The sequence below is a fragment of the Echinops telfairi genome, unplaced genomic scaffold (genome assembly GCF_000313985.2).
Source record: "Echinops telfairi isolate 266 unplaced genomic scaffold, ASM31398v2 ScPeMD7_7468;HRSCAF=8506_0, whole genome shotgun sequence".
NCBI classification, from domain to species: domain Eukaryota; kingdom Metazoa; phylum Chordata; class Mammalia; order Afrosoricida; family Tenrecidae; genus Echinops; species Echinops telfairi.
This window is the reverse complement of record NW_022111369.1, coordinates 16,089,577-16,113,682: the sequence shown is the minus strand read 5'-3', so window position 1 is coordinate 16,113,682 and position 24,106 is coordinate 16,089,577. Positions and strand designations below refer to the sequence as shown.

Here is a 24,106-nt window from a genome sequence, read left to right as displayed (position 1 = left end):
ACTATCTTAAAATATAAGAGGTATTCAAGAAATAGAAAATAATTGCAATCAGAAACAGTCTAGTGTAAGGAAAGCCTTGGTTTACTTTGTGAAACTGGTACTTGATGGAAATAAACTGTAGTGCTTAACATGACAGCGAAAATGGATGTGCTGTACCGAATGCCAGGCTTCTGTGGGAAAATAGCCTAGACCAGCACAGGAAGAGAGCAGAGACTCAGTGTTCATGGCAGGAATCAGGTGAAAGACGAGATCACAGGGGACAAGGAAATGTCTCCCGTATTGGTGATCTGACTCATGGCTTCCAGGGTTAGGAGAAATCTGGGTACTCAGGTTTGGGAACTGGCAAGGCACGTGCTTCTTAATGGAGCACGATGGATCTAGAAAACAAGAGCCATGGAATTGTCTGAACGCATGGACCACTAAACGAGGCCACTCTCACTGTTCCTCCTGTGCGGATGACCTCTTCTGGGTCAAAAAATGGAGGGATGCCACAACTGACCTCACCCAGATATGGCAGGATGAGGGAAAGAGAGCAATAATTTGAGAAGTGCTTGGCTTCGCCATTACACCTTCTCCGTTAATTGCTTAGATACTTCCAGCTTTGATGGTTTACTCAAGCCAGCAGTTTTCAACCTGTGGGTCGTGACCCCTTTGGGGGTCAAATGACCCTTTCACAGGAATCACCCGATTCATAAAAGTAGCAAAATGACAGTGATGAAGTAGCAACGAAAATAATTTTATGGTTGGGGGGTCACCACAACAAGAGGAACTGTATTAAAGGGTCACGGCATTAGGAAGGAGAAGCCATAGGTGCTTGAACTTATTTGGCCTCCTGGCCCCCTTTTCAGAAAAAAAAAATTACTCAGTGCCTCTCTGGAAAAAAAAAAAAGTCAGGATCTTTTCTATGTAAGGATAAGAAAGAAAAGAAACACCTCGGTGCTAGGAAGACTGCTCTAGCCTGTACTCCAGGATAAAGCACAGGTATCTGCTTTTGCATCACACCTCTGTGCCATCATGCCAGCAGCCCCCAGGGGCAGTATCGCCCACTTCAGGAAACACGGCTTTAAGGCACGGCCCTGCAGATGGGGCAGGGATGCTCCTTTTCACCAACTTGGACATTGGCCCCTTTACCACAGCTTTAGATGCAGGATCGCCTTCTTTTCTTTTCTCAAACATTATTTAAAACGACTATTAAGAAACGAAAATATAAAAGTGAGCAAAAAAAATTGCTGACCTGAGAGATGTGCCAAACCTACCTGTCATTCTTCATAAACTAGATGAAAATTTGGCGTTAACTACAGCCCCCAGGACTGGTCCTCTGGGAGATGGGGAAGGCAGGAGGCTAAGTGAATGTTATTTGTGTGAGACAGAGAGAGAAACTCAAGACAGACAGACACAGAAAATTCAATAGCACGATAAACTCAGGAGTTCAACTCTTTAGGTTAGCTCTAGTAAATGGTGAACTGGCATTAGTATTCCTTTTGGAGAAATAACTTCAGTTCTATATATTGCTTTCAAAGATCAAATTATGTTGCAAAAACATATGGCATTAATTTTCTTAATAAAATGACCAAGCAATACTCACATCAATAGCTTATTTTAATGTCAAATGTTTATTTCTATGCCATAGTTGCCTCAGCACAATTTGTAAAGGAAAAGAATTAAAAAAAAAAAGATTTTCTTTTTGTCAGGATATTGTCTCTGCAGGTATAAGAAAGAAAGCGAACACCTTGTACCAGAAATACCATTCTTTCACATCACTCCAGTAAGGTGCGCCTAATTTTTTCTTGTCTGTCCTTTTTTTGGAGGGATGGAAAAAGACCCACTGGGGTGAGGGATTTGGATTCATTAAAATCAACCTGGGATAGTCTTTGTCAGAGAATATATCTAGAACATCTTTGTTTTGGTACACTCGATCACTAATTGCCATATTCTTAATATTTAATAAAACAGGCTGACTTTATTACATAAAACAAAGTGCACTAAAAATGAACAATGTTAGAAACAAACTGAAACTTGGTGTGTCTTAAATATCCGGGTGATTAGATATTAGCTGATGCGCTGGTATACAAATTTCATATCAATACAAATGCAACTCTCTCCTGGGAGTGCAATGCACTTGGAAGCGTAGTTCTTTTGGCTGTAGCAGATAGGGCATCCAATACAACTGAAACAACCTGACAACAAATGGCTACAGCTTTTTTTCCCAATGAAAAGGAATGCTCTGGTTTCATAAAGGACTCCCACAGTCCTGGAGCCAGAAAAGATGGCATCTGTGCGTTAAATCGATTGCTCTTGTCTGATTTGAGACACAAATCCACCAAGATTCTTACAGCTGAAGCAGGCACCGCACTTTAGATCACAAGGCCTGCCTGAGCCTATTAAAGTGAAGCCGTGATGCCTGCTGGGGAGCCCAGCACCTAGAAGACGCCACGGTGGCTGTGCACTTCAATCCCTTCATCAGACTCAGTGAAAGGATGAGAGTTCTTTAAGTTCATGCACATTTTTTTTTATTGAGTAGTAATATAAAATGCTTTTTCTTTTTCATTGTTACAAGTGCATGCTTTGATTGCCAACATTTCAGAAGTCAAATTACAAAGGCAAGGCTTTAGGCTGTAGTGAATTACTTGGGCACTTATACAATTGTTAAAAAATATGAATGGACTTTTGTTATTGTTGTTGTTGTTTTCAGAATGAACCAGTTGTAACCCGTAACTGATATACAAAGGGGAAAAAAAAGTGAAAAAAAGTACATATTTCTTTGTGGCACATGACAGAACAGAATGAAATGAACTAAACCATGATGACAGTAGCAGTTACCATGCATTTAGAGTTTCACATGTCACTACAAACTTATTTAAAGTTCACAAAGTTTGCTAAACATGCTAACCATCTATATGTGCACTGACAAGCTTATGTTAAAAACTTTTAAGAATACTCTCTCCCCTTTAGATTTTTTTCAAAGCTTTTTTGATTACAAAATGTCAAGGCATGAAGCATTCGGGAATATGAAGGACGCCAGTATACGTACATTTCCAGTACGCAGTCAGGCCACTACGAGCATGACAGTCCCGTACAGGCCAAGACAGCCACTTTTTTTCTTAAAAAACATGCATAGGCAGATTTTTTTTTTTACAGAATATAGATGCTTTATCACTTTACTTAATATGGTGTCTTGTTCACTATACTTAAAAATGCACCACTCATAAATATTTAATTCAGCAAGCCACAACCAAGACTTGATTTTTTTCAACAAAAAACCCTAAATATAAACAGCAAATAAAGGATAGATGTAATTATTCCAGTTTTTTTGAAACTTAAAGGAAAGATACTCATTGCCAAATTAGGAAGTGTTACATGGAAGAAAAAAGGGCATTCAAGCACACTACAGAAACCTGAGGTAAACATAATCTGTACAAAATTACTGTCCTTTTGGCATTTTAACAAATTTGCAACATTCTTTTTTTTCCTTTTTTTTAAGACTGCCTAATTCAGTTTATAGCCATTGTCTGACAAGAGTAGCAAAACATTATCAATAAATAGTCCTTATTTAGTTTGTACATCATTTTGTTAAAAATGTTTGATGTCATCCATTTTTAGTGCCGTGACTGTAAACGTACAGTAGAGTAGGAAATTAGACAAAGTGTTCATGTCCAGTAACATAATAAAAGGCCTTTCATTAACCTAGCTAGAAGTCCCCCCAATGCAGTAGGAAAACACGTTCATTCCCCTAACATTGCAGTATATATACTAGCGTTAGCTTTCTTTAAAATTCCCCCCCCAGAAGCATTTTTTTAAAAGGCATCCCCAAAGGAGGTGTTTGATCACAACCCCCAACAAAATATAGTTTATCATCTCTCTCCCGCTTTTATTTTATGATAGTGTAAACTGAATTCTGAATTCCTGGCCCCCAGAGCAAATAGACTACCATCTGAGGCAAGAATATCCCACTGCCGATATACAGCAATCCCCATCATGCCCTGCAGCTCAGAAAAAAAAAAAAGTGAACAGGAAGTGGTCACTGAATATTGCTGCCATTGCTGTCCGTGCCGTTCGTCTCGGAAGCGAGGGCCTTGTTGATGGAGTTCAGGTTGGCGTCAGAGGGCATGGCATCTCTGCGGGGCGGCATCCTCTCGTTAATCCGGTCTAAGCCCTTGGCTTCCTCGAAGCTAGTGATCTTATGTTGTGGTGAAAATCCTTTGATGGCTAAACAGAAAATCATTAAAAAAGAGAGAGAGATGATTAGGCAGAGTTAGACAAATGGCTTAGCTGGGGTCTCGGTGATGTTAGCGATTTCGCAGTGCGAGAGGGATCCTTTAGTGGAGAACAGTGACTGACGGGACCGGAACACAGCACAACAGACTCCTTACCATACTCGGAGATAACCAAAAGGGTTGAAAACAGCCAATGTCTCTTGCCAACCAAAATGTCCTCTTGGAGTTAGTAAGTTGTAAACATTTCTTGTCCGCACAAACGTTTAGTTCAAAGAAATCTCAAGTGGATATGTGAGGCAAAAAATTGCTATCAGGTGCATGATAGTTGATTTGTTTGTAGTGAACCTCAGTGGTGTTAGACCCAGCATCAGTCGGCTACTCTATTAGCATGATCGTGCATTAAATAGTCTCTTGGGCAGATGTTAATGCAGCCCTACTTTTATTATCTTACTGTGTTAGTATGGGTAAATTCAGTGTAATTGCTGGGTCTGTTGAACTTAAAAATCCAGTAAAGGGCTTAGAGTAGAAATTATAAGAAGCTATAAAACGGAATTAACTTGAGGCATTTCAATACCATCTCATAATCCAAAAAGACTTCCTCTTCAAACAACTCAATGGTGATACAAGAAAAAAAAAAAGGTAAAAATTACACATTCATATTTCCCCCACTCAATTTTGGAGGTACATAGAGTGGGTAACAAGATAAGAGAAAAACCAGAAAAACCAAGTTCAGTTATACTAAGCAAATAAGCTGTTTGGCCCTTCAGCAGTGAACAGGCCAAACTGATTTCATCTGGTTATCCATTACTGCCTACAGCAAAGAATGAGTGCTTCTTAACGCATCAATGTACACCTAAGTTAGAGATAAAAGACTGACAGAGGGGAGAGCCTATCATAATCTTTAGCAAAAACAAATTGGACAGGTTTGGGCCCTATTCCGTTCAAACATGGACTTCTCAGTGAGAGTCATGACAGTGGGTTTGTGTCTACTGACGCGCAGTGTGCGACGGGGCTAGGCCAGGCATCTGTGCTCAGAAGTGTGTTGGTTTCTTCCGTGGGAGCACCAACCAGTGTGCTGAAAGTAAAAGGACTTCAATGGGGAACCGATGACATCAGTTTGCTTTGCTCTCTGAGAAGTGTAAGCTGGGTCTGGAAGGGCCAATCACCAATGCGGAATGGAGTGGGGCTGGGGGGTTGCATCATCGTGGCTGATTAAGGACAATTTTGTGGGACCTTTCTCATTCCCAATCCTATTTGGGGGTGGGGGTGGGGAGTGGTGGAAAAAAAGGAAAGCAGCTCCAAGCTGACACTTCACCAGCCACTGCGCCCCAAATGTCCTGTTCTTTCCATTAGGATGGACGAGAACTGCAAAAGATACAGTTTTCTCAAAACTCATCAACTATGAGAAATTCTTTATTGCCCCTCTTTATTTTCAATGTTAGCATAATGGTGATTAGTCAACCATGAGAGGGAGATGGAGAAATGGGGAAAGACCAAGGCCCAAAGCAAAGCTTCTTAATTCTTCTCTAATTTTGTAATAAATTACAAATGAAGGAGCTGTCGAATGAGCATCCACCCTGAAAATGAAGTCCATGGGTGGGAGCCTCCAGTGACAGGCTAGCCGGCAGTGGAACTCCAGCCTTTTCTGAACCATGGCATCGTTTCATCCTAAGCAGAAAAGACACCGACTCTCACAGTCAGGATAATTTATGAAGAAGCCATGTTAGATTGATTTAGAAGGTAGAAGTGGGATGTGTCTAGCTTTTAAAAGCCAATATGGTGGGTGGGTGGGTTCCAGTTACAAATCTCGCTGGAATCATCTGCGCGTCTGGAATTGGGGTCCATTTCCAATCAGTTTTTGTCTCTCCAGGGATACGAAGAATGTGCTCTGCTTAGTTGCTGGTCAGACAATGGGTATTAGCAATTTACATTGGTAGTATACTTAACACAACACAGAGTCACAGAAACCACAAATAAAGGAACAACATAAAAAACAGCCAAACTATCAACAAGAATGCACATTGCAGATTAGAATTTGCCAAGAGGAACAGAGAATTCCCACATAAATAGCAGTTGTACTCACTGCTATTTAAGAAGCAGTTGTATTTTCTCTTACAGCGTGTCATTTCCCCTATCGTATCCAAATCATTTGCAAATTAGAAGAGTCTATAGTGGCACTTCTCATGTCAGACCAAGGGACCATACGCACACAATTTTGGGAAAAATAAAAAAAAGCCATCTTGTCTTGCAAGAACAAAATACAACTGGAGAATTTGTTTTAAAGGGGAACTTCAAATTATTCCTTTAAAAATTTCCAGTAGATATGGCATATATGATATGAAAAGCTTTTTTGAAATACAGGTTTCTCCTAACCATGGATTTAAAAAAGTACTCAAAAAGTAATGACTAAACGTACAACTGTAGTGTCCTTAAGCCCCGTGAGGGCATGGTTGGTGCGATACACGTCTTGACTTCTCCTGCAGCACTTAGTGCGGCACCTGGTCCAAAGCAGGCACTCCGTAAACATGAATTGATTGACAGACTACTCGGTATTCAGTATTCTTGTTACCGGCCACTTCCTCAGTCACTGGATTTTTAAAAAAAACTCTTTCTAATATTTGGCTTTCACTAATGGATCTACAAACACCAGTAGGTTAAGATTCAACACGTCCAGCAGAACAGGTCATCCCAGACATATCTGTCATGTGTTGGGATCTTCACAGAGAGACAGAAATTAAGGTTAACCTAAAAAAAAAAGCATTGTTTTGTTTTTTGGGGTTTTGTATGTGTGTGTGTGCATGCTAGAAGTCTCTTCTGAAGGTTACAATGAATAAATCTCATTTTATTCTCTTCTTTTCAGTACTGACTGAAAGTGATTTGAGGAAGGACATGGTTCAGCTCTATAAATGTTTGTATGTGTGTATATTTATATATATATATATTTACATTATTTGTCAAAACTGCTGCCTTAACCCCCACCCACATATTTCTATATATATATATATATATAAAATCCTTTTGTGGTGTGATTATATGAAGTTCTGTGTATCCAAGTCAAACATAGCTTTAAAGGAAAAAAAGAATAACCAACACACAAACAAACCATAGAAAGGACATTTTCCCCTTTAAAGCAAGAACATTTTGGTTAATACTGAGCCACAACTGTTAGCCCAACACCCACACACTCTGTACAAGCTACAGCAAAAAAAAAAAAAAATTAAAAAAATGAATACACCCAGCAGAGCCCTTATCTGTTGTAGGTGCAACAGAAAGGGGACTGGCCAGTTTACCTTCATCAGCCTCAATAGCCTCAACAGTAGCTGAAGAGAAGAAAGGGGGTGCAAAATGAATGAGAAAAATGAGCAGAGGATTTCTTAATTCTAAGAACAATCAGTGACGATCAAAGGAGCTCAGAGAACGCATGTTCCTGTTAAGTGCTGGATTCTGGCACAGGCAACCAAACAGAACGTCTCCAAAGGAAAGAAAAGAAAAAACAAAAAAACCAAAATAATAAGTGTCCTTAATGAGCTGAATATAATCTATTATTTGCTCACTTAGCAAGTGACAACACAATCCGTTACAAAGAATTTCAGGAAGGTGTGAATGGTTCAAGGTCCAGACAAGACTCAAGTGTGCACCTGACTTACACACAGCACTACAAACCATGGCTGCGCTTGGTGACTTCGTTTAAAAACACCAGGGAAAATGGCAGCACTTCAAGTGGTACCGGTACGACCATGTCAGTGGAATAGTTCACACTATTTAATATTAAGGAATACCACTTCCTAGTGTAAGGGAAACTTAAGGAGTGTGTGTGTGTGTGTGTGTGTGTGTGTGTGTGTGTGCGCGCGCGCGCGCGCAAATTTAGAGAAAGAATAAAATCCATGTGTCCAACATGACAATGCACGTGACTCTGAAAACAGGGGCTTAAGGATGGTGAAGTTTAAGTTAGACGGGGCAGGGCAGAAAGGCCGTGGAAGGGAAAGATACATCCCCAAGGAAAAATCTCTTAGGTGGGAGAGCAAGAAACCCATTTTAAAATTAGTTTTCTTTTCGTTCTTGGGATCTCACTTTGGGAAATACAATTCTGGAAGTGTTACAATCTAAGTGGTAATGTGCCAGCAGCCTCGGTAATTTTGCTGGCACGTTAAAAGCCAGACAACCTACCTCCTGAAGGGTCAGCACTTCACAGAGCCCGAACGTTAAAAGCCCATTGCTCTATCAGCAAGCTTTCTAGACGGTCAAAGGAGGCGCTCTCACCACACAGGTGTCTGTTGTCTGGCTAGATGATCTTTCCTTAATGAAGTGCTCCAAAATGTTGAATATTCAATTCCTACCCCTTGACCGAAATTTGTATTTTCTTATACTTTGAGGTTTAAAACGAGAGCAAATGGCAAATGTGCACTCTAATTTCCTTATAGTGCAATTTAGAGTTTTATGCTAGAAATAATAGTTACATCCCTAGAGAAGAGCTAAATAGTAAAACTTCGACGGTTTCTCCTTTTGGACAAATGGAAGGAAGGAAGACAATAAAATCTGAGGTTTTGGTAAGGTATGTGGTCTAAAATATAAGCTTTCAAGTTTCAGTGCTAACAAAGTTACGACCGACCCCTATCTCTCCTGTGTGTGTGTGTGTGTGTGTGTGTGTGTATGAGTTCAACATAAAATAATGCAAACCAAAACATATAAAATCAATTAAAAGAAAATCCAAATAATACAGGTTAAAAATGCAGGTAAACATCTGACATAAAATAAAGAACTATAGTAACTTATATAACTGAAGTTTAAAAGTAAAGCAAAATATCTGGAGCCATACCAGCACTGGCACACTAGGCATCTGTACTGCCCACTACTAATGTATCCTTCTAAAGCAACAGTGCAGGGACCCTGGTGGGCCAGCTGTTACGGGTGGGCTGCGACATGAAAGTATGTGGTTTAAAATCACCAGGCACTCTCTGGAGAAAGAAGGGGCTTTCTACTCCCGTAAATATTTCAGTCTCAGCAACTCACAGGGGCCCTTCTACCCTTGGACTTGACGGCAGGGAGAGAAAGCAAAAGTGGCCATCAGTCCTGATAGCACCAGTCTTGTGGCTTAAAATGTGCTTCTCAGAAACGAAGCTGATTTCAGTCAATTAGGTAGATAGGTGTTTTATGCATATAAATAATCCATTATGCTAATGTTTCAGTAAGTTTACTTTGGTGGGAAAGCCTCTTTTTATTTCAAAGTTACTAAAAATAACTTTGAGTTGTAAAGAGGAATTTATGCCAATCACACCATTTCTTTTTCCTACAGTCATTGAAGACATTGCATCTTTTTTGTGGAAACTCAGCTGACTTTGAAATAAATTCATGTGAAAACAAGGAAAACTATTGTGAGGCGGTGCTCATCAGCAGTCTCCTATACATGCTGACCCTCTGTATGTCGAGAAGGTGTAGCTAAAGGCCTGAGGGTCTGGATCGAAGAACAGGGAGAGAAAAGAAAACACAAAAAAGATTTAGGGAAAGATACAGGAAAATAAGCAGAGGCTGAGATTGCTTCAAAACTGTCACAAAGCATTTCTGTTCAATTTATCTTTTCTGTCTCACAGGTTAATCTAGGAGAACATTTTCTACAAAGCAAGGCTAAAATGGGATTCTAATAATGACATTAGTAAAAATAGGTAATAAACCAGTAAGTGTGTATAAAAAGTATACAGTCCAATAGTGGCTAGACCACTAGCCATATGGGGCTACTTAAGTAATGTTAATGATAATTACATAAATTTAAAAAATTGGTTTCTCAGTCCTACTAGATAAATTGCAAGTGCTCAGTAATCGTATACTCCCAGAAACTACGATAGTGGACAGCAGAAATACAGACATTTCCATCATTTCATCATTGGCTAGATCTTTTTAAGATCAAAATCTATCTCAGTGAAAATGTTATTTTCCACAATCACATCTAGTTCTAGGCTGTTTCTTAGGCTCTAAATTAATGAATCAAACAAAGAGATATTCAGTTCCTAGTTTATATTCAAGTGGATGATGACATGATCCTTCTAGCATTTGCATTTTACGCTCCATTACAATCTAGACTTCTGGATATATATTAGTCTATATACATACATGCGTGTGTGTGTTTCCTCAACTAGATGGAATAATTTAATTACGAATAGAATTTAGAAGTTGTGTTTAGTGGGTGATTGGCTCCCGGTGGGCAAACATATTGTGCATGTGAACCTGTCTCACTGCTAGGTAGGTCTGAATAAGTGGGCCTATACAAATGAGGAGGAGCAAAGGGGCAACAAGTGTATTCTAGGGACAGGAGGAGCTCTATGTTAGATGAGGCAGGTCATCCTGATGTGACCTGTCAGCCCTTCTCCCAGCCGAGAAGAAGCGAATCAGGCAGAGGTCTGACAGCACGGCTGCCTGAGGCGGTGGGTCTGCTTACCACTTTGCAGCGTTTGCTTCCCTCCAGAAAGCACTCCGCTGGGGAGCATGCCCGTTGGAGTCAAGCCTTTCAGCGTCAGCACACTCTCACTCTCTTCTCTAGAAAAAGGCAGAAGGCGGGTGGGGGGTCACACATATTTTAAGTTTTCAGTTTGGGCAAAAAAGAAATGGTGCAGAAGAAAACACAGGCACTTAAGAATTCCTGCTTACTCACCTTTGTTCTGCCCTTTTGGAAAAGGAATTTTTGTACCACCTAAACTATATTCTACTTGTATCTATTCATATACAAACCATGCCACGTAAAGGGACTGCTAAGGTCAAGCTGACCATCAGAGAACGGTGGTGATATGACGGTCTCTTCAGAGTTTTAAGGAAACTGAAATCACTTCGGGTTTTGAACCAGGCCTCATCCGACAGCGCTCTCTGTGCATCACTGTGACAGCGGCAGGGAGGACCCAGGCAGAGGGCTCATGTAAGCTCTCCAGCGAGGGCTCAGCAAATGTTTACGTGAAAGCCACTGGGCTTGGGAGGAAAACCCAGAGGGCGCGTGTGAGAGGAAAATCAAAAAGATAATAACTAAATTCAATCTACGGATTAGGGAGCCAAGAATGACATTCATGGAGTTATTGAGGAATTCTGCCTTTACGTCATAAGCATGCAAAATCATGGTAACAGCTAATAGGCGGCTGGACACATTTTTCGGTGTTTCTTTTCCAGCCTCCCCTTCCTTGCTAATTGCTTAAAGTTATCTCAGTACTCACTATACCAATGACTTTCAATTCATTTGATTTATAATACAATCATTTTAACTGCATTTATTAATCCCTGTGACATTACTAAAGCAATAACATTAAAATTATAATAATAATATGGCTATAAAGTAGGGCTAGACATTTCAAATGCATAAATACTTATATGCGATATATACAATGACCTATTCTACATTTTCATGAACATGGGTAACATGAACCACACAGAATTCCAAAGTCTTCCAAACTTGGTACTTATATAAACTTCCTTCAGTTTAGAAACTGACAGCCCCCCCACACACACACACTGATTAAGCTTAAAGATTACCCTCAACTCCATTCCATTCTACATCAAATCTTGCGAGGGCTACCTTACAATCTTTCTAGAATACTATCATTTCTTACAACATGACTACTCGGATCCATCAGGTTTCTCAGAAGCAGATCACCAAGCCTTTCTTCCGAGGCACCTCTGGGTGGACTTAGGTCTGACATGTTTATTAGCAGCGGAGTGCATTAATTATTCACACTCTCTAGGGATTCCTTAGGAGGTCCTAAAACAACAACAGCACAAAAACCCCACTGCATTCATACACTCATACTCACCATCTCTTCAACTAGAGTGCCGACCTGTGTCGACTTTGCTTAAACACACCCTGTCACCACACCCTTCCCTCGGCATTTTCTGTGCTCAAATGTTACCTTCTATCTGGAGACACTATTTACCCTAACATTCACCTCCTATGCCTTCCCCCAACTTTATTTCTTTACCCGAAGCACTCATCACCATATGGAGAGTTTTGTTTAGTCTGTGAGGGGGGCTGAAAAAAGTTTGCGGGAAAATAGAATTAAAAGAAAATGGAATTTTTCCATGAGCTGTTTGAAACCCTTCATATATTTCTGGTCTCCACTGTCTAGCTCCACATTCCGCCTTAGCCAGGCAAGGTTCATCTCTTTTGTGGCTGTATTCTCAGTACCTAGAGTTCAGAGAACACTTCAACAGTCAAATAACATTTACTGAAAACGTGAGTAAAAGAAAGAAAAACAGAATGGCACTGTTAATGTTTTTGATTTCAGTATCCCTTACAGTAGAATTTACTTTAAAATATTAGGTTGCAGATGGTCAATTAACCATTGTTTACTTTCACGCAGGCATTTCCTTCTTTGGGGGTTTCTGCTGTCAAACCACATAGAAAACATGAGGAAGAAACATACCACATGCTAATATGTGGTTCTGGAAAATTTGGAAGTATCTCAAAAGATTTGAACACATCCTTCTACTTTCAAATTCAGAAACAGGCTTTAATGTCATGAATGATTACTATTTCTCTATATAAAATCCTAGTATTAAGTTCATTAAAATGAAAGCCAGAATTCCCTATGCTTTGGCAAGATATAATGGAATAATTATACTTATACCTATAAAACTTTGCTAGTAATATGGATTTCGTTTTTTGGTTTTAGACGTACCTTCCTATTTATTTATTTATTTATTTTTAAGCCACTTAAATCATTATTTAGGTTTGAGGGGAAAAAATCTGGAGGGAATTTTGTTTTGTTTTTAAGGAAACATACACATACATATCTATATACATATATACACATATTTATTATGCAGCCCACCTCAAGAAATGAAATTAACAACAAAATCCTAATAAATGCCCCCCCACCTTTTTCTTTTTCTATGTATTTTTTAATTATTATTAAATACTTTTATTGGGGTTACTTCTCTCATCACAAGCCATACATTCATCCATTGTTTAAAATTTTTCAGTTTTCATTTTGTACCAACATTAGAGAGACCTATTCTAAAATCAGCTTTGGAATAATTCTCACTTTGGCTAAATCTCACTCACGTGGCTTAGTGTAAGCTCCTGAATTTCTCGTTGTTTCCAATTCTTTGTCATTGGAAGGCTAACTTATATGGGGTGCATTAAAAGGCTAGCAATTCTGGTCATTCCCTCTTCCTTCCTTTCCTCGTCTCTCTCAACTGGATTCTGACCTCCCTGCGTTTGATGTTCCAACTTGACTTTGATGTTTCCAGCAGCATCTTCACTTCTCAATCCCAGATTTCTCTGTTGAGTTCTCACTCAGAAGGGTACCTCTGTGATTTTTGCACGAATGAAAGCCATCTTCCTTCCTGAAAGACTCTTTGCTCTCAGCCCTTGTGATACTTTATCCACTGCCCTTCTTGTTCCTTTCTCTCTCTCTTGAGTACTTTAATTGCTCTTTTTCACCTGCCTCTAGACCTAGGCTTGCCAATATGGTTGCCACCAACTACATGGAACATGGCTGGTCTGAGTTGGTATGTGCTATATATTGGAAATATCCACCAGATTTTTAATACTTAGTACAAAAATTTAAGAAACAAATAGCTCTTTAATGTTTTTAATGATTGCATGATAAAAGCACAACACACTGGATATTTGTGTGCAAGAGGATGTATTATTAAAGTCAATTCCATTTGCTTCTTTTAGTGTGGCTTCTAAGAAATATAAAATTATACATGTAGCTTATCTCACAGCTCTACTGAAAAGCTCTGTTCCAAAGGGTTCTTTTGGGTCTCTTTCCACTTTCACTCTCTCCCTTGGAAGGCAGGCCGCTTCTGTTGCTTCAGGCTTGTCTGTGTGTTGGCTACTCACATGGTTGCATTTCGAGCTCCCACCTCTCTCTTTTTCTACCTGCCTCTACATGAATGTTCTACCAACCATTCGAAGGGAAAAGGAGCCAAGTTCAATTCCTCTTATTCCTCCCGATAAGTATCTAGTAGATATTCATGTTCATAAAAATACTTCTAAAGAAGCAACATGTTCACCAAAATACTTCTTCTAAAGAAACAACAGTATCCTATTATCAACTTCATGAGTTAGAACCTCTGAAAATTCTTGAAATTAAATCCCCTTTCACATCAGGTCCTACATAGGCCAGGTTCTCGTAGAAAACAGCAGATTCTATTCTGCTAGTTTTCATGGTGGATATCTTAAGGGCTATTGGAGAGCTTCCTGAGGCAAGAACTAGAGCTGGATACTCTGCAGCTAGGAAGAGTGGCCATTCACTCTGTGGGGTCTGCCACTGCTACAAGCAGCCGCATCTAAGGACACAGTAGAGCTAGCAAGCTAGCCTCCAAAATGCTGAAACAGTTCTTTCATTGCTGGCCCTACGGAGTCCACCCCTACAGAAGGATTGCTTTCCACGCTGGCAGCCATATTTAGCAAGAGTCTTATGTGCAATGATCTGATGGCTGGATTCTAGGCAAGCTGTCCCCTTCTCTGGCAAAGGTTGCTTAAAAACAGATTTCTGGTTCTGTTATAATGTTGCAAATTACCAAAATAGTTGGGCAGCTATGTCTAACAAAGTCACATCACTGCCCACATTCATTTATTACCTTTAAAATGTTTTGAGCTTCAAAAATAGCTTCTCTTTGTCCCTTAATTTTCCTCTGAAAGCCTACTTCAACATCTTTTACTTGGATAATTTCAATAACTTCCCAAGTGTTCCTCTTATCACTAACACGTCTTCTTGCTAAACGTCAAGTTGTCACAGTAACACACACATCAGGGAGCATGTCTCTCATTCCATGGAAATCATGTTAGGCCTCCTGATTTCCTGCAGCACAACACTTGAGCACGGCACTGCAGACCTGCCAGAACTGGGATGGACGTGCATTTGGACCTCATTAGTCACCGACATTGTCACCGACATTCACGCCATTTACCAGCCCAGCCCTTCGACGTGCTTACAATGTGCTGACTCCTCGGTTCCCTTTCAGGTAGCAATCTCCTCAGTGCTATTCATTAGTTGAGGGACAAGTTGCTTGGCCTCTCTTGGTTGCCAATTCCTCTTTGTCAAATGAGGCCAGTGTGGTATCGATGTACTGTGTCAATTACTGTACCATGTGTTTACATTGTTCCAGCCTAGCAGCTGGCACTCAGGAAGCACCCAATAAAGTGATGCCATTGATAATTACTCTTGGCACCAAGCCCATGTGACCGACTAGTTCTAATCTTCTTCAAATACCTTCATCAAAATCCTCCACTCAACACAGCGGTTCAACCTAATGCTGCGATGCTTTAATACAGTTCCTCATGTTGTGATGACCCCTCCAACCATAAAAAAAAAAAAAAAAAATTATTTTTGTTGCTACTTTATAACTGTCATTTTGCTACTGTTAGGAATCAGGTGACCCCTGTGAAAGGGTCGTTTGAAAAGGGGTCGTGACCCATAGGTTGAGAACCGCTTAACAGAAAGCCTGCCATGCATCTCTCCCGAGCTCATGCCTGCCATTTCAATCTCCTTATGAGCATTCACTTAGGCACCACAAGCCTTCCTTCCTGTCCTCTTCTACAGCAGAATGTCTGTCCGTGGCGTTGGTACATGTTTCAATGTCTTATATTAGTTTATTATTTATATTCTTATCAGACTAAGTGGGTACCCAGATGATTTAACTCAGCATCTGATACACATTAGATGCTCAATCATTATTCTTACTAAATTTAACTTACTTTTTTCTGGGTATGAGCTTCTTGTATTTTGTAACATTGCTACATACATGTTAGAAAAGCAATAATAAATATAATTTGTTTAACTGATAGAATCCATGAGTCCTCCTACAGATTTACAGATTTTATAAATGCATTATACACCTGTAGAACATATTTTGGATCACATTTTTATACTTATAGAGATACTTTTTGAGGAGCAATACAATTATGCTAAAATTGTTTTTTTCTATTAATAGATTCAATCTCTATCAAGTTACTGATTATGACTAGGCTCAAATGATCCATTTCTCATCTGGGAATAATTATGCCTTGCATGCTGGCAGGCAGGGGGCTGAAGGGACTTGTCAATTTCAAGACCAACCATATTATGAGTCTACAGAAATGCTCTTAGCACCTTCAAGTGGCCTGAAATCCCACAGAGATGGAAGCAATCATTTCTATAAGAAAGACCTTGCTTTTTCCTAAATGCATTCTTACATGGAAATTTTGGGGCTGTTTTAACTTCTGAAGTCTTCACCATCAGACTTTAGGGAGAGGATGAAATTTGAGTGTTTATGGGTAAAGACTATGGTAAAAGAAATAAGCAAGTGTTCACCAAGAGGTACCATTTGAGTTCAGTATCTTTACATCATCCTTTGCCCCCCACAGAATTTTCTAGTACACAGACCTTCGTGCCCGTCTTATTTCTACCTAAGGGTCTTTGTACTTGCTATTTGTTATTTTTGCCTGGAGTCTAAGAAAAAAAAAAATCAAAGCCATTCCTGTTGGGTTAATTTTGACAGAATGACCTTGTAAGATAAAGTGGTAACAGCCCCAAAGAGTTTCTAAGGCTGTAATATTTAGGAAAGCAAATTACTACCTCTTTCTCCTGCTGAGTGCTCAAACTGCTGACTTCCTGGTTCGCAGATAAGCGCTTCAGTCACTGGGGCTCATCTTGCTTTGAACCCCACACCCATATCTTCTGCCCAAATGCCATCACTCAGAAATTCTTTATTATGTACCGAAACGTGAGTGATCTTCCACTTGCTATCCCCTGTATGTTACCTTTCTGCATGGTACGTTATCAGCGTTTTAAGTTTAATTATCTACTTTTTAATTGAATGAATGAGACAGGTTAGCGCAAAGGGAGAATCATTTGCTATTTTTAGCTCCATGGTGATATATTTGTGATTGGGCTGGCTCCCACACAGGTATTACTTTTGATTAGGAGGCCTTGTGGTGTAATTTTCGGAAGGCATTCCCTTTGATCCCTGTTAACGTGCATGTTTATACATTACAGCACAATTCTCCTGTGAACACTGCTTTTTAAGGATTTAGGAAATGATCAGAAAAATAGGGTTACTTTATATTACCTACAAAGAGATTATTTAAATGAATACATAATTATCTTCAAGAAAATTTTTGTTTTCTAAATCCATGCTTAATAACAATTATATGATTCATGGTTAAAAAAAAAAAAGCAAACAAACCCACTACATGGGAATTCAAGTGTGTTCCCCACCCCCACCCCAGTCTCTGGGTGACTTACTAGAATAATAGCGATTAGTGTGAATAAACTTTGTGGTTGATATTCATTTCCTTGAAATCTAGTCACTGCACCTGCTAAAGTCTTCTTTTCCCATGGAGCCAGAGTGAAAGCTAAAAGGATTATAACGGCTTTCCTCTTTCATGAGCTGTCCATGCTATTGTGGAATAAATGTGTAGCAATTAGAGGGGGGAGATGAGAAGCTATGTATTTATAGAGGCTCTCTTCACAGAAATGTGAGTCGATTTCAACTGGACTAAAAACGGCGACAAACTAAATTCTAAAGGGAAAAACGATAATTAAGAAAATGCCCATGTTTTCTAGCAAGATATTTATGTCACCAGATGATCGTCTTAAACTTTTTATGAAGAGACACATAATAAAATTCAGAATAGAAACAGAAGAAGAAAGGATCCCACCTGAGAACGGAGAACACTCTGGCCATTTTGCCGATTGCTCGGATCTTGTTCCTTATCACCTCCTTCCGGGCCGCCGCGGTTGCTCCTGGAGATGCAAACGGAAGTCAGGCAGTCAATCACCTTTGGTCTACAATTATTATTGTACATGCTCACACGCAAACATACACAACAGACTCTTGGCCGTGGCGTGACTAAGAGTTCAGCTGCTAACTGCAAGGTCATCAGTCTGCTCCCCAGGAGAACATGTGGCCGTCTCCGGTCAAGATGCGGGCTTGGGGACACGGTGGATCCCTCACTACCCACGAGAGGTTTCATCTGTAAACCAGGGTGCAAAAGCTATGCATTTGGCCATCAATGTGCGGATGCTATCCTTAGGAGGTCTCCACAATGCCAAGGAGCAACTTTTGAGGTGGCAATGAGCTGCCTCCCCCCCCCCTTCTGTTTAGAGAAGATCAGAGCACGCGTGGGCCAGAAGAAGGATACATGAGTCACCAGGACTCGTTTCCAGGTTCCAGGGGGGAAAAACTACTTTAGGAAACGTCTTTTCCCAAAGTTCACCCTTGACGTTATCAAACTAAGGAGACTTCGTTCTTCAGGAGAACAGTTTGTACGAGTTAATGGTTCTAAATCACTTGCTGTGGTATTTGATACTGTCTTTCTGGCTGATTCTAGAGGAAAAGGTAGAAAACAGAATTGGGTTTGGTGAGGGACAGCGGCATGGGTTTGCATTTTATTCCTTATGGATTATGTATGTATGTGTTTGGAAAATATTATATTACATTTTCCAAATAGAAAAAAATCCAGTTGACACAGACCAATGTTCCCATATCCTAGCTGCCACCGAGTCAATGTTGATGCGTGTGGACCCAATTTGCGTGGAGGTGTGATTGATAGCGTCCTTGAGGAAGGGCTGATTTTTGAGAGGTAGATTGCCAAGCTTTTCTTCTGAGGAACCTCTTTGTGGACTCGAACTTCCAACTTCCGGGTTAGTAGGCAAGCAGCTTAACATTTGCATCCCCAAGGACTCCCTTGTTACACATATAATTTTTAACCAAGGCTTAAAATTTTTCATATTCGATTCCCAAAGAATGTTTGGAGAAGTACATAATATGAACACACACACACACACACACACACACAACTCTCAGGGAAAAGATTTTAGATGGTAATGCATGACGGAGAAGGCAACCTTCTTATAGATTGCAGACAACTCTACGGCAGAAGCGTGAAGACAAGCGGATTCCCTTAGTAGTTCCCCTGTCACTGATGGGAATCCAAAGATTACAAACGTGCAACTACGTTTCCTTTCTAGACAAGCTCAGGAATGGTTTCAATCTGAAGGATGAGTTCAGGTGAACCATCCAGTGGTATATTTTGTTCAGAGATCGGAGTCTATATAGGTATTAATTGGCATATATTTGGGTCTTTTAATCTGTGGGGGTGGAAGCTTTCTGCCCCTTTTGAAGAAGCGATTCCTGCTGTTTTCCTTATAGGACTTTCAGGAACGTGATTTTTCATCTTCAACAAGGGTCACACAATTAATCTCTGTCCTGACATTTAGAGCAAGAAAAACTTGCACCAACGCTGTCACAATTGTGGTGAGAGAGGAGACCTCCACTCTTTGTTCATTCCAAGAAAGGGTTAAGAGTACCCGTTGGAAGTTGGTACTGTTGATACCAAAGGGGCTATTTTCCTCCATCTACCACCCACACCATGCGCCCACGGCCAGCAGGTCAATTCCAACTCCTAGAGACCCGTGAGCAGGGGCACCTGTGCCACAGGGCTCCCAAGTGGTGAATCTTTCCAGAAGGAGACTGCCCGTCGTCGTCCCACGGAGCATAGGGTGAATTTGAACTGCCAACCTTTTGGTTAGCAGCCCAATGCACACCTACTGCCCTCCACCCAGGCTACATTTTCTCCAACCGAGTGGTTTGTTACCTGTTACACTAATACCCATATTTTGTGGTACACAAGTGTTCTCCGGGTGGACCAGCGAGTTCAATTCCTTTGCTTTCCCTCGGACCCAAACCTTCCTAGGTTTCTGTCTACTTCCTCCTCTCTTGAGCCAGTAACATCACCAGCAACTCCTCAGCATCTGAGGGTGAGTGTACCACTGCCAGCTATTCTGCCTCCAAATGGATAAAGTAATTTTAAATCCATATGGGTAAAAGCTATTCTCTAATTGGGCCTTTCTGATAAATCAAGGTGAGCCATTGGCTTTGGTTCACACAAGGTCCTTGAGTTATGTTACAATATTAGCTAGAACTATGAAGGGAAATGGTGTGTAAGATTCCTATCTCAAAACTCACTGAAAAGCATTTAGTATCTATGATTTACAGCTAAGCTTCATAATGAATCTTTACAATGAAATAAAAAAGAATCTCTACAATGATTCTATACAACCCATTACATCTTGGAAATCAACATAAAAGTGAATGTTCTGTGCTTAGATTTTGCATGATAAGTAAGGGATTTTTGTTTTTGTCACTTTTAACAAGATGGCAAATTGTCTTGTGGGTCTTCTAATTTTTTTTTCATACTTGTTAATCATATATTTTATTTTCAGAAATAAATTACTGCTACTTACAAAAAAACTTATCAAAAGATCCTTAGGGTTTAACAAATATGGTTGCAAGAATTTTTGTAGATATTAGCTACTTTTAGAAATGAAAGCAAATTGAGATGGAAAGTATAGGCAAATGAAGTCAAAGTGGTGGATTACTTACTGGTCCTGCCTAATATTTTAGGTAATATTCCACCCCTGACTGATCCAAAAGAACTCAGAGCTCACACTGAGCAAAGGGAAAAAGCGCGGACCTTCTCCAGCAAACAGTATGGCCAGACCCTAAACTCAATCCAACAGACACAAAGAATAGAAGGTGTGAACGAGCTCTGAAAACGGTGACTATAGTTCTATGCAGTAACCTTGGTGGCACAGTGGGTTACACATGGGATGCTCACTGCAAGCCCAGCCCAAGGCTCACTCTGCAGGAGAAAGATGAGGCTTCTGTCCCCATAAAGATCTACAGCCTCACACATCCTAGGAAGCAGTTCTCCTCAGTCCTGTAGGCTCCCTGTGAGTCAGAATCAATTCAATTGCAATTCATCAGCACAAGAAAAGCAGCAAGATGGAGGGTACTAGCTAAATATGAGATAAATAAGACAAATACATAAACCAAATGTATATACAGCCATAGATACATAAAATCTCACACACAAAGAAACTGTCAATGATGGACTTGTGAAAACCACAAACAGAGCAAAGAAATGCCAAGAAATAAAAGTTGGGAGGAATAAAAAAAAGAACTAACACCATGAAGAACTGTACTTCCCAGCCCGGTGTGGCCCAATTCTCAGAAAAATATGTCAGGACTAAAATTTGAATGTGAAATGAACATTTTGAGACAGCAATTATACTCCCCAGATCCAATGAATTTCTGAAGTGTATGTAGCACACAATCTACTTTATGTATACAGATTTGTGCTCCCCACAAACAGTGAGGCACTACATAGTACCCCGCTTTTCTTAAAGGAAACAATACTCTCTTTTTACATTTCTTGTTACAAAGATATGTTTTATCATCATCCTTATAAACACAGAATATGTTTATGCAGACAGTCCCGTAACCTGACCTCCGACAGACAGAAGAGCCAGGAAAACGGAAGTCACAGGTACTACCTTCAACATTTTCCAAGTCACTGAACTCGATCTCACACCTCTATAGCCTCACACAACGCTTTACGTATAGAGTATCTGGGTCCTGGGTCACTTAACTGAAAAGAGCTGAATGATAGAAAGAACTACGTTCAGATGTAAAGGTCTTGGTGCTTAGTTTTTCATACTTTGCAGAGATTGCGAAACCATTTTCAATGATGTATTATGCTCCATTGGAAGGCCTCACGGGCTATAATTCCGTGGGGAAGTTAAAGAAGCAGGCATGTATTACAGAGTTTTATCACCTGCAACAAGCAAATGCTGTATCACATTCTGGACTCTTGGTGCCGATTTGTTTAAGCTATGGAAATCGTACCACAGGAGCTCAAATTATAATCCACAGTTCTAAATATTAAATAATGGAGGCATACCAATCACCTATAATATTAAAATTGTCATTGCTTTCACTGAGAACATCATGATTTGTGTCAATTTCGAAGCTCCAACCGGAAGGCGACATTTTATACCACCATTCTGAAAAAGTACAGTGCACTTTCCGTTTGTGTCTCCATTCAAACAACGATCACTCCACTTTTGGGGTTCTCTTCAGCGTTTTGAGTCCTGATCTTTTTTTAATGCCCAGGGTGTGATGCCACTGTGTCCCGAATCTAGGCAGCCCGACACACTCAATTTCTCTCAGTGGGGGAAGATCAAGGGCATCTTTCAAAATTTGCTTTGAACATGTGTCCTTCCTGCCCTTAACTTAGCACCTGGCTGTCTTCCCGGATGTTTGAAAGGTATCTGTGCCAAGCGGCCTGCTGGGTGAGAGCTGCATCCCCACAGAGCGCCTCTGAGCCTCTGAAGAGATCCTGAAATCACAAAGGGCCAAGTGCCAGGGTGAGGTGATTCCTGCCACACATCTGCTATCTGCCCCACATTGTAGATGCTGGGTCTGTCATCCAGCTCACAGCTACCCCTGCTGTGCCACGACTATAAATTCCTCAGTCTAATGGAATTAGGGCTATGCTGAAAGCGTTATCTAGAATGCAATCTATTTAAGCCATTCATTCATAAAGTATTCACATCAATCCTATCCTACTTAGCAGGCCATGTGCTAACTGCTAGCACTAGAAATGTGCAGAAGACATGGTCTGTGCTCTGGGGAGATGGTGTGAATGATGACAAGGGACTGTGACACACATTAACAGTGGCCCAGGTGGCCCAGTGGGTTATACAATGAGCTAGTAACCACAACGTCAGCAGTTCAAGCCTCCAAGTTGTTCCATGGGAAAAAGAAGAGACTGTCCATGTTTGTAAAGGCTTAAAGCCTCGGAAACCCAAGAGTTGGAATGAACTCAATGACAGCATTCACTGCCATTTATCTTTTGGTTTGGACAGAGCACCAAGCAAGCAAAGCAAGAACGGGCTCGCTTGTGCTTACTTATCTTTACAAACAGTTTCACATGCTTTTGTTTTTCGTTTTTTAAACCACATACAAGATGTCATGGAAACCAGGTAAAATAGTGCGCTCTGGATTGGTAAGTAAGTGGAAGTAAACCTGTGCTCACCCCTTGACTGTTGTGTAATCTGCTGCTGAGAAGCAGCCCCAAACACGTTACGCTCAAATATGGGAAGTCGATTGTGAAACAGTAGAGTGAGGGCAGGAGGGCAGAAAGGACGGCAGAGCACTCCCGTGGACCCGTTATCAAGGCTGCAGCGTCATGGCAGACGGAGGCAAACATACGGAGGAGTTCAGCCAGTCCGAATGGACTAGATAAGCCGAGCTGTCTTCTAATACTTACTGAGTACCCTGGGACTGACTACCAAGCTCTCAGAGTCTTGGCTAAATTGTTTATAAAACTACTACAATGAAACAGAGTTCATAAGGCTGTGGAAAAGATCAAACAAAGTACACTGTCCTCTTGTCATCATGGACTATGTGCAATTATTACATTTAAATGAATTCAAAGTAAAATTAAGTATTATTCATTTTCTCCGTTGGAATCGTCACATTTCAAGTGCTTACTCATCACATACTATGGCAACTGTCTTGGACACTGCATATCTCGAGTATTTCCATCATCACCCCTATTTTGTTTAATAGCAGCCATTTATAAAGTACTTACAATATATAATAATTGATATATCTTTATTTCTACCATTATTTTTAACAATAGCAGTCAAGCGATCACAAGGCATACTGCATTAGGTAAGCCTCTTGCACAAGACCTCTTGACTGTGGACCGTTAAAGGACAAACACGTGTCTTAGAAGAAGAAGTAGGGCCAGAATGCTCCTTAGAGATCAGGATGGGGAAGCTTTATCTTACATTCTTCTGACATGTTGTCAGGATAGGAAAGACTCAGGAGAAGGACATCAAGCTTGGGGCAGGAACAAGAAGGCCCTCACAGAGATGGACTGACTCAGTGGCTGCAACAGTGGCCTCAGGCGCGGGAGCAATTGTGAGGATGGCGCAGGACCGGGCAGTGTTTCGTTCTGTGGTTCACAAGCTTGCTGTGAGAAGGCACTGACTATATGGCACCCAACAACAACATTATTTTCAAATTTCAACAAGATTTCCAGTTGCCGTTTAGTCAATTCTGATATGGTGATC

The 24,106-nt window shown here is 40.5% G+C and overlaps 1 protein-coding gene across 1 annotated transcript in view; it reads right to left on the bottom strand.

Annotated features, from left to right (window-relative positions):
• Positions 1–1,594: 1,594 nt before the first annotated feature.
• Positions 1,595–24,106, bottom strand: part of PPP3CA (protein phosphatase 3 catalytic subunit alpha) — a 192,331-nt gene continuing 169,819 nt past the window's right edge. Inside the window, exons 10-13 of the mRNA XM_004703285.4 lie at positions 17,839–17,923; positions 10,645–10,742; positions 7,505–7,534; positions 1,595–4,206 (exon numbers count right to left, since the gene is read on the bottom strand). Of these exons, the coding sequence (XP_004703342.1) occupies positions 4,019–4,206; positions 7,505–7,534; positions 10,645–10,742; positions 17,839–17,923 (401 nt within the window). The 3' untranslated portion in view covers positions 1,595–4,018. The remainder of the gene's footprint in view (positions 4,207–7,504; positions 7,535–10,644; positions 10,743–17,838; positions 17,924–24,106) is intronic.